Raw genomic sequence first — 13,270 nt, 5'->3', positions numbered from 1 at the left:
ATTAGCGCCGCTCCAAGCTCTCGAGTGATGGGGGCCAAGTCGGGGGGTTTCGGGGATCTCGTAGATCTTGGCATTTGGATGCGTTGTGGCTTGGCGGTTTCGAGACTGGTCAGACTGGTCAGACAGACAGCGTCCACGCGACGACAATTGCTTCATATCTTGCGCATGAAGTCGAGGAGCACAACGCCAAATTCGTGCTCTCTCTCTCTCTCTCATTGGAAGGTGGTGAAGAGATTTTTCTGGGGTGAGTTTTGGCTCTAGGGAGGTGGGTATTGCTCATTCTTGCTAATTTATAATGCGGGATAATGTCTTCTTTATTGTATAAATTAGGGTACTTTGGAACGCATGGCTTTCGAGAATGTGGCATGCTTTTGGCAATGGCATGAAATGTCAAGAACATGAGTATCTCTTGCCGTGTCGTCAGAGACGTCATTTGATCGTGAGTTGAGAAACACTTTAATCAATAGCCTAATTCCCTAAAAGAACCTCCCCACTTTAGATTCAATCCCAATTTTGTCCCAAGCTCTTTTTTTAAAATAAAAAAACCCAAACTTTAACTCTAGTTATAAGTTTGCGTTAAATATTCTCTTTGTCTTAGAAAAAAATCCCAAACTTTAGATCTAGTCCAAAATTTGTCTCGAATTTTGTTTTGTCTAAAACAAATCACAAATTTCCAATCTATTATTAAATCTATTCCAATGGTTTACTCCCAACTTGACGTGGTATTTCCACTTTGATAAATCCATATAATTAAGAAGATATAGAAAATTTTCTTCAAATTGAAACTATTATAGGATATGAAAATTAGGGATAACTAATGACGATTTTTGGAGGGAGGAGGGCAAATGGAGCTAGATTTGAGACTAGAGTAAAAATTGATGATTTTTCTCTTAGGCAACAAAAAAGAAATCGAAGCAGATTTGAGATTAAACCTAAATATGGATCTTTTTTTTAGGTAAAGAAAAGTTTGAGGTAAATTTGGACCGGATCTAAAGTTTTGAGGCTTTTTTTTAGAAAAACAAAAGAAGTTTGGGATGGAATTGGGATTAAACTTAAATTTGAGGGTTTTTTTTAAAGAGAATTAGGTCATTCATGAAGTCCAATCTACACTACAAACAAAAACTAGTCCAACGTTTGTTAGGGGTAGGAAAATTGAACGCTCTAATTCGTAGACGAGTCAAATTAATCCCGTAAAGTTGTGCACGCGTCATGTACAACTCCAACTCATCTCAATTGAGCTCAACTTCAAAAATTTACTAGCCGAAGAGCATGCGTGTAATTTTATATATATTTATTGTACCATTCAAGCTCGTACCCTAGTTCCAATCCCATTCGAGCTATGCTCGGATTCAATGTATTTCCTAATTAAGTCGGATGGCTATCAAAATGCTTTTTTTCAAGTTGACGACTCCAAGTCGTACCGCCACCGATTGAGCCTAATCATAAATTTGCCTCGGCTCAACTCGACTCGATTACGCTCCGCCGGAGAAATACCGTCCCCTCTAACGCACTCCCCGGGGTCCCCTACGTTCCCCCCCTACCCCCGGCACGTGACGCACGCGACTCACGTGACAGGCCCTCCCTCACGTGCTGGGGCTCTAGCTCTTCATTCCCACACGCGAGCCCACGTCATCGCGGGCTCGGGGGCGTCTCTCGCGATGCCACCGATGCAGGGGCCTCCGCCGCCGTCCGATCGGTCAGGGGGGCCGCTCTCAGCCGTCGATGGCCCCCTTATCTGGTGACGACGAAATTGGGCAGAGAGAGAGAGAGAGAGCTATAGAGGGAGTTAAAAAGAAGGGGGAGAAAATGGGAGGCGATTGAAGAGAGAGAGAGAGAGAGAGGGAAGGGAGATCCCTAATTTTTTCCCCTCGAAATCTTTTGCCAAATTTCAATCTTTCACTGAAAACCAACAGGAGAGCCACACCCACAAGAGGCAGAGAAGAGGCCCTTTGCCCTTTTCTCTCTCTAGAATCCTCAAAGGCGCCCAGCCAGGGGTGAGCTTTTCCATCTAACTGTCTGTCTCGGCTGCTTCGGTGTCGTCGTTCCCGGTAGCTCCGTCCCCCGTCTGCAAAACCCTAGCCGAGCGCCTTGGAGGTAAGACACGGTCCGCGCGAATCGAAATGAGTCCCGTTGTCCGCGTCGATTGTCTTCTGATGGGTGAAATGGGGATTCCTCGTTGTGTTCGATTTCTTGTGAATTGGGGGTTCTTGATTGGTGTTGTGGATTGGTTTTTTTTTTTTTTTTTTTTTTTTTTTGTGTTGGGTGTTGGTTGATTGCGTTTTTCTCTGAGATTGGTTTCTTCCGGGTGTTAATGAATCTAGGTTTCCAGAGTGAGGCCTGACGGGGATCGGCGATGGAATATGCTGCCCGAGATGTCGATGGTCCTCCGCGCGTGGAAGAGGAAGTTAATGGGGAGGCTGGGGTTTTGGAGGAGAGAGTAGAGGAGAGGGTCGGTTCGGCGGCGGGGGATGATTCGAAGGTCGTTGAAGGAGAAGAGGTTTTGAGGAGGCGGTGGTGGATGCCCATGATGACTCCTCGCGAGAGGAAGGGTTGAAGGTGGTTTCGGTCGCCGGCGTACCGGGTCCTGATACGGATGATGTCGCGGGTGTTGATCCGAGTAGCGAGGTTTCTAATGAGAATGCTAGTGCGGGACATGAGGATGAAAAATTCGAGGAGGCAATTGGCACACCGGCGAAGATTGAGAATAATGAGGAGATAGTCAAGGAGGTGGATGTTGAGGAGAAGGTAGAAGGTTTGGTGGGTGGGGAGAGCATCGGCGGTGCTCTGGTGGCAGATGGAGTTGATGAGGGAGGGACCCATGAGAAAGTGCCGGTCAAAGAAGATGATGGATTGATGAGTAATGGGGAGGATGCTGTGAGGGAAATAGCCGAGCTTCATGTAGATGAAGAGATGCACAATGATGTGGATGGGTCCTCTCCGACACATGGTGTAGCTCTCAAAAAGCTTGACAATGGGACTGAAGATGAGTTGGAGAATGGGAATGTCAGCATGGAAGGACTGCTTGACACTGAACATAAGGGAACTTCTAGTGTCGAGGTTCTGTATGCGGGTGATCAGCATGAAGAATTAGTAGACACTGACTTGGCAACTGAAGGCAAACTTATCATCGACAGGGAGCTGGAAATTGCTCCAGCTGCTAATCATCCTGATGATCTGGATGAAGGGAATGCTACTTTGGCTACAGAAAACAAAGGTGATGTGAAAGTGGAAACCAAAAGTGTGACAGCTAGCTTTGAGTCAGTCTATCATGATGCTGATGGAGAAGTGAAAAAGTCATTTTCCAGTACTGATACAGAATATCAGAATGACGTCAACAAGGAGGTGAAAGATGCTACGAATGGACCAGATTCCTCTCAGGGGAAAATCTCTGAACAGGACCCAACTTCAATTGACAGGCCTTCGTCTACCTCAGACGAGCCGGTCACTCATGAGTCTGGGATCTTGACTACTTCAGAGGAGCTTAAGTCTGAGAAGGATGAGCAAATTACGGCTGGAACAATTGAAATTGACCAAGAGGATGTGACTTCTCGTACTCAGCAACCTGTTGAAAATGTCCAGGAAAATCATCACAAGCACACTTCAGCAGAGAAGCTTGAAAAGAAGGATTCTGATAGTGGGGGTGATGGGAAGAAAGTAATCAGGGAAAATGGTATACCGGCTGCCAAAGAAGTTGCATCATCTGGAAGATTGATGAATCATGCTTCGGTACCTGCTCGTCCTGCTGGCCTTGGCCGTGCTGCTCCTCTGCTGGAGCCTGCACCTCGAGTCTCTCAGCAATCGCGTGTTAATGGAGCTGTATCTCATGCGCAAGCTCAGCATATCGAGGAGTCTGCAAATGGGGAGTCTGAAGATCATGATGAGACCCGTGAACAACTCCAGATGATACGTGTTAAATTCTTGCGTCTTGCTCATCGACTTGGGCAGACACCCCATAACGTCGTTGTGGCACAGGTCCTGTACAGGCTGGGATTAGCAGAGCAGATTAGGGGTAGAAATGGAGGCCGTGTTGGTGCGTTCAGTTTTGATCGTGCAAGTGCCATGGCAGAGCAGGCTGAGGCATCTGGGCAGGAACCTCTTGATTTCTCTTGCACTATTATGGTCTTGGGGAAGACAGGTGTGGGAAAAAGTGCAACAATCAACTCAATATTTGATGAAGTGAAGTTCAGCACTGATGCTTTTGACACAGGCACTAAGAAAGTTCAAGATGTCGTAGGAACTGTTCAGGGGATTAAGGTGCGCATCATTGACACGCCAGGCCTTCTGCCTTCTTTGACGGATCAACGCCAAAATGAGAAGATCCTCCATTCTATTAAGCGATTCATTAAGAAGACTCCACCTGATATTGTGCTGTATCTTGACCGCTTAGATATGCAAACCAGGGATCTTGGTGATATGCCGCTTTTGCGCACAATTACTGAGATATTTGGACCCTCTATATGGTTTAATGCAATTGTGGTTCTAACACATGCAGCATCAGCTCCACCTGATGGGCCAAATGGAACTGCTTCTAGTTATGACATGTTTGTCACTCAGCGATCGCATGTTGTGCAGCAAGCTATTCGTCAGGCAGCTGGGGATATGCGGCTTATGAATCCTGTTTCTCTGGTGGAAAATCACTCAGCATGCAGGACAAATAGGGCTGGACAGAGAGTGTTGCCGAATGGTCAGGTTTGGAAGCCTCATCTGTTACTGCTTTCCTTTGCTTCAAAAATTTTAGCCGAGGCTAATGCACTTTTGAAGCTGCAAGATAGTCCACCTGGGAAGCCTTTTGCCTCTAGGTCAAGAGCCCCTCCTTTGCCTTTCCTTCTTTCAACTCTTCTCCAACCGAGGCCACAGCCGAAGCTGCCTGAGGAGCAGTATGGTGATGATGATGGCATGGATGATGACTTGGATGAGTCATCCGACTCTGATGATGAATCGGAATATGATGAATTGCCGCCATTTAAGCGATTGACAAAGGCCCAGGTGTCAAAGCTTACTAGGGCTCAGAAGAAGGCGTATTTTGACGAGTTAGAATATAGGGAGAAGCTTTTTATGAAGAAACAGTTAAAAGAGGAGAGAAGGCGACGGAGGATGATGAAGAAGATGGCAGCTGCAGCCAAGGATCAGCCAAGTGAATATGTCGAAAATGCAGAAGAAGAAAGTGGCGGGGCAGCATCTGTACCAGTACCCATGCCAGATTTGGCCTTACCTGCATCTTTTGATTCTGATAATCCTACTCACCGGTATCGTTACCTTGATAACTCTACCCAGTGGCTTGTAAGGCCTGTTCTTGATACTCATGGTTGGGATCATGATGTTGGTTACGAAGGCATTAATCTAGAGCGATTGTTTGTTGTTAAAGACAAGATACCTATCTCGTTTTCTGGCCAGGTCTCAAAAGATAAGAAGGATGCAAATGTCCAGATGGAGGTAGCTAGTTCCCTAAAACATGGGGAGGGAAAATCAACCTCACTAGGATTTGATATGCAGACTGTTGGGAAGGACCTGGCTTATACAGTTCGCAGTGAGACTAGGTTTAGTAATTTCAGGAAGAATAAGGCAACTGCTGGATTGTCCTTTACTCTCTTGAATGATGCCTTAACGGCTGGATTGAAAGTCGAGGACAAATTGATTGTCAATAAATGGTTGCGTCTAGTTATGACTGGTGGTGCTATAACTGCTCGTGGTGATGTTGCTTATGGAGGCAGCTTAGATGCCACCTTGAGAGATAAAGATTACCCTTTGGGTCGTTCCCTGTTCACTCTTGGCCTTTCCGTCATGGATTGGCATGGGGATCTTGCTGTTGGTGGCAATATACAATCTCAGTTGCCCATCGGGCGGTTTACAAATCTGATCGCTCGTGCAAATTTGAATAACAGAGGGGCAGGACAGGTCAGTCTTCGGGTAAATAGCTCCGAACAGCTTCAAATTGCTCTGCTTGGCCTCATTCCGCTATTCAAGAGGTTGCTGGAGTTTCCTCAACAATGGCAGCTTGGACAATGATGAAAAATAGTTCATACTTACTGCATGATACATGCAGTGACAGAGAATAACTTGAATATGGTTTTTGTCGCTGTTGTTGGACCAGGAAAGTTCCATCTTGACATGTGGATCATAGTATTCTAGGTTTTTGTTATTAGAAGTTTGGCATATGATGAGTTTTGTTCCCTTGAAGCTAATGGACACAAGCACTCCCTCTTCTTTAATGGTGTTTCAGTTAGAGTCATTCTCTTGAATGACATTCCTGTTGAGGAACCGTTGATGCTCTTTCCTTTCTCCCCTCTGAAAATATTTTACTGGTTCACCTTTTGATTTACCTCTCTTTGCCTGAAATGAAGCTTCTCTACAGCTGTTTCTGTTATTTGGATGACATGGAATGAGATGATTATAATCTTCTTTCTGCAATTAAAAATGCTGGAGAGTTTTGAAAGCTCTCGGTGTTTCTTTGGTTGTTTAGATGTTTATTCCCCTGCATTGTTAGATTCGTTGAAGCATGAGCAAGCTAAAGATAATACCAATAACATTAGATTCTGTTGCTTGTGGAATGATGTATTGTAGCACGGTAGGTTAAGTCTTGTTCATTTTCGTTTTCCATGAAGATGGGGGTCATCTGCTGAAGCATTTCGATCATTGTTTGCCGTAGCTTTCTCATTCTTAATCGAAAGGTTCGCCCAAAAAAAAATTTAAACATGGAGTATGGTTTGAAGTTGGTTTGGTCTTGCTATAACTTAATAAGATCTGTTGTGCAGCAACGCTGCTCTAGCTATGGAAGTTGTTGGGGGATGAGTATGACGAGATTGCTGTGTTGTGATGAAAGAGAAAATGTTTAGCAACTGGTCTAGGACTGCCGCATTTGTTGAAAGCTTGGTGAGGAACGTTAGCTACTTGTAAATCACGCACTAATTTCTCTAGGCACGTAGGTGGACTTTACTGATGCCGCCCGCATCTGAAGAAGAATGGTCTAAACGCTGTTAATTGTAGAGAACGGGGAAGAGGAGCTGATGAAGTCCACCATATTTCCCTTTTCTTCTCTGGGCTGTTTCTGAATGGATCTTTTTGAGTTGTCTCGTGCTATTAGTATATTATACTCTGTCAAAGGCGATCTTTCGATGACTAATACAAGGTAAGGTGTTAAGAGCAACCTCAGTTGTTTGTCGTGGAATTAGGGAAGTCTTTTTAAGGGTCTTCTTGACATCTCAATTATAATCCTAGAAAGAGATTCGACAATTTAATCTGTCAGATCAACTGGACGTGTTTATGTCCCACCCACCTTTTCCTTCTTTCAAGATCGCCGTCCGTTACACGCCATTGATCTCAAGATCGCCGTCCGTTACACGCCATTGATCTCGAGTTTATTGGTTTCTCGTTGGAACTGTGACATCGAACGGGAAATGTCTACACCATAGAGAGCCTTTCAACCTCGTCCATCTTTCCAAGAGCCTAGTTGCAGCAAAAAGTTATCGTCCTCTTTAATTAGGCCTGAGCCCGCCTTGTTCAGCATTGAAAGCGAAGCAGCACGGCCAACACGAGGCCAGGCTGTGCCTTGAAGGTTGAAGACTACAGCTGTGCCGCTAAGCACCACCTCCCAGGCTAGCCTGGCTCCTCTTTAGTCGAGCACGCCTTGTTATTCTGACTCTACAAGATCATGTTAACTTGTGACGTTTTTACAACTCAACTAGGGGAGCACACTTGAGGTGAGTATAAAAGGGTCAAGGATAATTACCCCAAAAAAGGTAAGTCCAATGTTTCTACTAGATTGGCTTTCTCACCGAGATAGATTCTCTCTCAAATTCTGTCATTTTTCTTTTTATTTCTCGTTACTAACTGAAGCTGAGGCTAAGCTTTCAGGAGCTTTTTTGCTTGGGGTGTGCTATTCGATCTAGTGTACAAGAGTTCCACCCAGTCCAAGGGAGATTGGGAAGAACTGTGCACCAACACTGATAATAAACTTTTACACTTTGTTAAGGGTGAGCTATGGTTCTAGTCAACCAGGGAACTGATCCGTTCGAGGCTGGTTTGCTTCCCAGAAGATACGTTCATGGGTTAAAAACCTAGGAACCGAATGGTTCAGTTTTAAGGTTGAACCTTGAACCCATCAATCCGACTGAGCTAGTTCCCCGATAGGCCTGATGCTAGTCCGGCTTTGAACTGGGTGGCTGGTTCTTAAATAGAGCCGATGTTGAACCAGTTTTCTAATCGCAAAATTAGAAAAATTAAACTAAACGTACATCACCTAAATTAAAAATCAAAGCCCAAGCTCTCTCTCTCTCCCCCTCCAAAGGGAAGAAAGGGGAATTAATGCCTGCTTCGAACATTTTTTTGAACAGGCCCCTAATTCGGTTCCCCGCTTTAAAGTCAGCACTAGACCACCTGAACTATGATCATCAGTTATTATAGACCTCTTCATTTATATTTAGTAAACACCAGACGAGAACAATAGACCATGAGCTCGGTTTTATTTACGTGACCCATTACACGTGATTGTAATAATGGCCGCATATCTTCACAAGCTCTCTTAATTTCATTAACCATAGGCATTGCTTAATATGTGTTGTTAGATTTACAGTTGTCGATTTGTAGCTATATTCACCGTTCAAGAGATAGTGCAAGTTGTTTATTCTTAATTTCAATAACCATAGGCATTGCTTAATATGTGTTGTTAGATTTACAGTTAGCAAGGATCGCATGTCAATTTATTGAAATAACTAATGAGATAGAACACAGGATTGCAATCTTAAACTGTAACATGCCAATGATCCCCTCTATTGACATTATTCATCCAATTATAGCTCTTACATCGCATTAGCTATGTGTTGGCCATCTCCACAAAATGGACAACCGATGTTACTAATCATAAGCATGAAATAATGACAACCTTTTGCAAATCAATAGTGCATAGCTATTATATTATACTCCACGACCACGTCGCTGGTGGTGGCATTGAATGAATGGGTCGTTGCCATTGCGACTCCATGGGTGAGCCAGAAAATGCCCGACCCGCCAACAATCGGCATCTCACGGTAAGCTTCCATGGCGGTGTTTCTGCCTAAGATGCTTAGAGTGCTCCCATTGTATATCTTATTGGTGAAGACGAAGTTCATGTTCATGACCAGGCCCAGAGATTCCAGCCTAGCAGATGCGTAGAACCCCTGGGCTTGGCCCACGGGCCTTGAAGACGGTTGGGGCTCTTCTGTTAGCGGGTTGTCGAAGACGACCACGAGGCCAAAGAGGGTGTCGTGGGAATAGAGACGAAGGCGCGTCAGCTTAGGCTTCACTTGGTGGAGCTTAGCGTACCATGACTCGATCATTTTCGGGTCATCAGCCACGGTCTGTGCGAAGGGCACGGTGGTATGAACAGTAGCAACAAAGAAAAGAGCAAGAGCGATCTTCCCCATTTCTACTGATGAATCTTTTGGATCTAGTTGATAGGGAAAAGAAGGCATTGGATGGGCTATCATAGGATGAATTGGACTGCATATGCTAGTGCTCGGCAAACTTTCAGGTCCTACTTTTCAAGTCAAATGGATAAGAGTTTGTTTGGAGCAATTTCTTAGATAATTTGATCTTCAACAATAAAATCCTTTTTCTCCCTTCGGCTCCGCCTCTGCTCACCTTGTTGGTATGGCTGCTATTCTTCTACGGCAGTGACTCCTCCTGGTTGCTTTCTATCTTGTTTTGTAGCTGGTTGTATTTGTGAGGTTGGTCTCCTTGTGGCTTCCTCTTGGCCTTGTGCGGCCTTCTTTTCCCGATTGTCCTTCTGCTTGTTGTATAGGCTTTTGTGTGCTTTGGCTGCTCTTGCGGGTTCTTTTACATCCAGCTCCCTTCCACTCGCATAGACTTTTGTCTTGATGAGTGCAAGTTTTGTGGTGCCGGATCTTGTGTAAATGTTGGGTTTTTTTTTTTTTTTTTGGCCAAAGTGTAAATGTTGATTCAAAACTCAATATATTATTACTTCTTACCAAAAAAATAAAAAAATAAAATCCTTCATTTCCCGTCGTACAATTGAATATACCAATAGGTTTATTTAGACAAAAGTAGTGCTCGGGACTCTCCAAATGTAATTTCTTCCAATTTATCAACAGTTTTGTCTCGATAGAAGTGGTGTTCGGGACTCTTCAAACGTGACCTCTACCAAAAGCAGTAGTCCTCCTGTGCCTACACAAATCGTGAAACAAGTCTGTACTTTGAGAGAAAGCATGATGGTAGATAATTAAAATTCGAGTTTCGAAAGGGGAATGTAATTCACCCAATGAAATTAGACTCGGCTTCTATATTTGGATTTTCTTTTCTAGCCATGGACTCTCTTCAGTTGACGACTCCTACCCATTGGACTCTCTTCTAGTTTGTACACCTACCGTTGTCTCCCCCACCAACCTAGGTTGCTAATAGACTAGCAATCGCTTCAAGAAATTTGGGAAATCGAAAACTAGACTGGACCAGCAATCACTTGCTGTAAGTTTACGTTCGCCTCAATTGAATTAGAAGGATATTACATTACATGATTCACTTGATCTAATAGGATGAGCTTAGTTTTCGAGTCGAGTGGCAGGCCTTTTTGTGCCTTGATCTTTGAAAACGAGCATAAATGTACTCATGCAAATTGATATGTGGTTAATTAATTTTCTCCTTTTCAAAGTATCACCTTTAATCTTTTGAGATTTTTCCAACACCAACCTAAATTCTCTTAAAATCTAAGCCCCTGCAAACAATCGATTGATTTGCGCATCAAAACGTTGATTCAACTAGTAAGGGACTGAATTCTAAGGGTGCATCAAATTTTATTGAAATGGGATCCTACTTCTCTCCTTATGTCTTGAGTTCAAACTTTATAGAAAGCACTCCAAGAATAAAATCTTGAATGCACCATGTCAATGTAGAGGGGTGTGGGGAATCTTTTTCTCTCTCCTTGCTAGGGTTCTGTCCTCTCTCTCTCATCTTCATAGTCAAATGCACCATGCCAGTGTAGAGGGGTGTGGGGAATCTTTTTCCTATTCTAACTTTTCTCTTGTTTTGAGGAGTTTTTCTCTTTTGATCTTGTCTAGAACTAGAAATTTCTCTCTCCCATTTGAAGGAGTTCTCTATCCCGATGTAGTCTAGATTTGGGGTTTTTTGCGTATATGATTTCATAGTTTTGTTTCTCTTGTGTTTTGTTGATGTACAAATCCAGTTTCAAAGGTGATTAAAGGAGTTTCGTGAAGGTTTCATCCTTAAAGGGTGTTAGATTTATACTCGTTCAATCTTGTTATTGTGAAGGATGATGATATTTGGGATGCTGAACTTGGGTGTACACCGTTAAAAGGCAAAGCCATAGACATGTACTCATTACTAAAGACGAATTTAGTGATTGACTATCGATTTTGATTTGAAAAAGTCAAAAATCTGCTCTTTGAAAGAATAACATTGAATCTAGTTTTGATTATTCATCTTGTTAACTGGATTTTGTTTTGTTTTGAAATTGTCTGGGATTTGTCTTGGTTTGTAGTTGGACTGTGTTTCTCTATTGTATTTCATTGGATATGAATGAAATTAGTATGAAAAAAAAATATAGAGAGGTGCTCTCTTAAGATCGCTGTGGAGTTGTATTTGTTGAAATGCATGAAAGTGAGCTTGGATACCATTAGAGCCAGATAAAGCCAAAAAAAAAAAAAAAACTAAAATGTCGATTCTACAATCTAAATTTATCTTCACAATTAATTGGACCAACGCACCAATGATGGGTTACTCTTCAATCACTTTCCTTGTCTACCGTACACGCACCACCAACAAAGATTTCTAATGGGGAAATTGGGATGATTTGAAAATTAGACCAGGAAGGACCATTTTGTCTTTAATAGGTTTGATGTGGGTAAAAATATACCCGGCCCATTTTTTGCAAAAGGCCCAACTTCATACCTTAGTCCAAGTTGAAGCACGGAATCGTCCTACTAGACACTACTCTAATAAAAAGTCAGGTAAGCCCAATTTCAAGATTCACGCAACCCATAGACATCTCTCTAAGTCTCTAATAAATAGTAAGAAAGAGATGGATCTAGTCATATTGCTGTGACTCGCCCCGGCCTCGCGTAGCCCAGGATGGGTACAAGAAATGGGGAGAACTTCGGTCTTTGACTTTGCAGAGGCTGGGTACAAGGAACAGGGAGACCGTAGAAAACCTAGGGTTTTTTTTTTTTTTTTTGGTTTCTGTTTTAGGATTTGTTAATTTTCCCTATATATTTTTTTTGGACAAAATTGCCCAAACTTCAGTCATCGGAAATGTCACATGCTTGATAACCAGCGAATATTTAGTTGACCAACAAGCTCAGGTTCTTATTTGGAATTGATTCAACTACTCCGAGTCCTTATTCGAAACAATAAGTCAACTTTAAGTCTTTATCTGACACAAAGTTTATTTTGGGTCATTCTTAGAGAAAATTGGTCAACTTCAGGTTCTTATTTGGAATTTTCCCTTTTGTCTTTAATAGGTTTGATGTGGGTAAAAATATACCCGGCCCATTTTTTGCAAAAGGCCCCACTTCATACCTAGTCCAAGTTGAAGCACCGAATCGTCCTACTGGACACTACTCTAATAAAAAGTCAGGTGAGCCCAATTTCAAGATTCACGCAACCCATAGACATCTCTCTAAGTCTCTAATAAATAATAAGAAAGAGATGGATCTAGTCATATTGCTATGACCCGCCCTAGCGTTGTATAAATACATCTTGTTTGTCTTTCCAATGTTAGGCTACTCTTTGGAGATTGTTTTCAAGAAACAAGACAACATTTAGCGTTTGGATAAATCTTTTTACTTTCACTTCTATTATGTTTGTGATTGGCATAATAGCATAAATGGTCCATGAACTTTTAATTTGTGCAAGGTGTAATGTGTTATTTTATCCTTGAATCAATTTGTATAATGCAGTCCTTACACTTTGGTTCAATATGCACTATCGTCTATAAACTTTTAATTTATTCAATGCGATTTCTGAATTATTGGTAAAAGCTCACATATTTCCTAGAGTATATGAAAATGTTTAAAAATTCAAGGATCATATTGAACATTAGACAAAAGTTCAGAGATTGAACGAATTAACAATTTAAAGATAACATTGCATATTGGATCAAAGTTTATAGACAATTCGTGTCATTTTCCCTTTGTTAATTTTTACAATTTAATTATTATATAATGCCAACCAATTAAACCTTTTAAAGCATCCAACTGTTTATATTTATGTTATCATATATATTATTTCGTAAATATTGATGCTTGAAGTTATATATTTAATTAAT

The 13,270-nt window shown here is 42.3% G+C and overlaps 2 protein-coding genes across 3 annotated transcripts; one reads left to right on the top strand and one right to left on the bottom strand.

The window, feature by feature from the left end:
* Window positions 1–1,753: 1,753 nt before the first annotated feature.
* Window positions 1,754–6,408, top strand: LOC104453412 (translocase of chloroplast 120, chloroplastic). 2 transcript variants are annotated; one of them, XM_010067958.3, is made up of 2 exons: window positions 1,754–2,094; window positions 2,330–6,408. In XM_010067958.3, the coding sequence occupies exon 2, from the start codon at window positions 2,854–2,856 to the stop codon at window positions 6,004–6,006; it is 3,153 nt and encodes a 1,050-aa protein (XP_010066260.2). In that variant the 5' UTR covers window positions 1,754–2,094; window positions 2,330–2,853; the 3' UTR covers window positions 6,007–6,408. The 2 variants fall into 2 exon arrangements, with proteins under 2 accessions (XP_010066260.2, XP_010066259.2); XM_010067957.3 differs by having other exon boundaries at window positions 2,322–6,408.
* A 2,480-nt stretch (window positions 6,409–8,888) lies between these two features.
* Window positions 8,889–9,398, bottom strand: LOC104455513 (dirigent protein 22). Its single transcript, XM_010070291.2, has one exon. It carries the CDS (start codon window positions 9,396–9,398, stop codon window positions 8,889–8,891), a length of 510 nt encoding a protein of 169 aa, XP_010068593.2.
* Window positions 9,399–13,270: the final 3,872 nt, after the last annotated feature.

This window comes from Eucalyptus grandis, chromosome 7 (assembly GCF_016545825.1).
Source record: "Eucalyptus grandis isolate ANBG69807.140 chromosome 7, ASM1654582v1, whole genome shotgun sequence".
Lineage (NCBI taxonomy): Eukaryota > Viridiplantae > Streptophyta > Magnoliopsida > Myrtales > Myrtaceae > Eucalyptus > Eucalyptus grandis.
Note: the sequence above shows the minus strand (reverse complement) of the source record. Positions and strands in the feature narration are given on the sequence as shown.

Coding starts and splice junctions, on each gene's coding strand:
- LOC104453412 (XM_010067958.3), top strand. CDS start 2,854: ATGAGTAATGGGGAGGATGCTGTGAGGGAAATAGCCGAGCTTCATGTA.
- LOC104455513 (XM_010070291.2), bottom strand. CDS start 9,398: ATGGGGAAGATCGCTCTTGCTCTTTTCTTTGTTGCTACTGTTCATACC.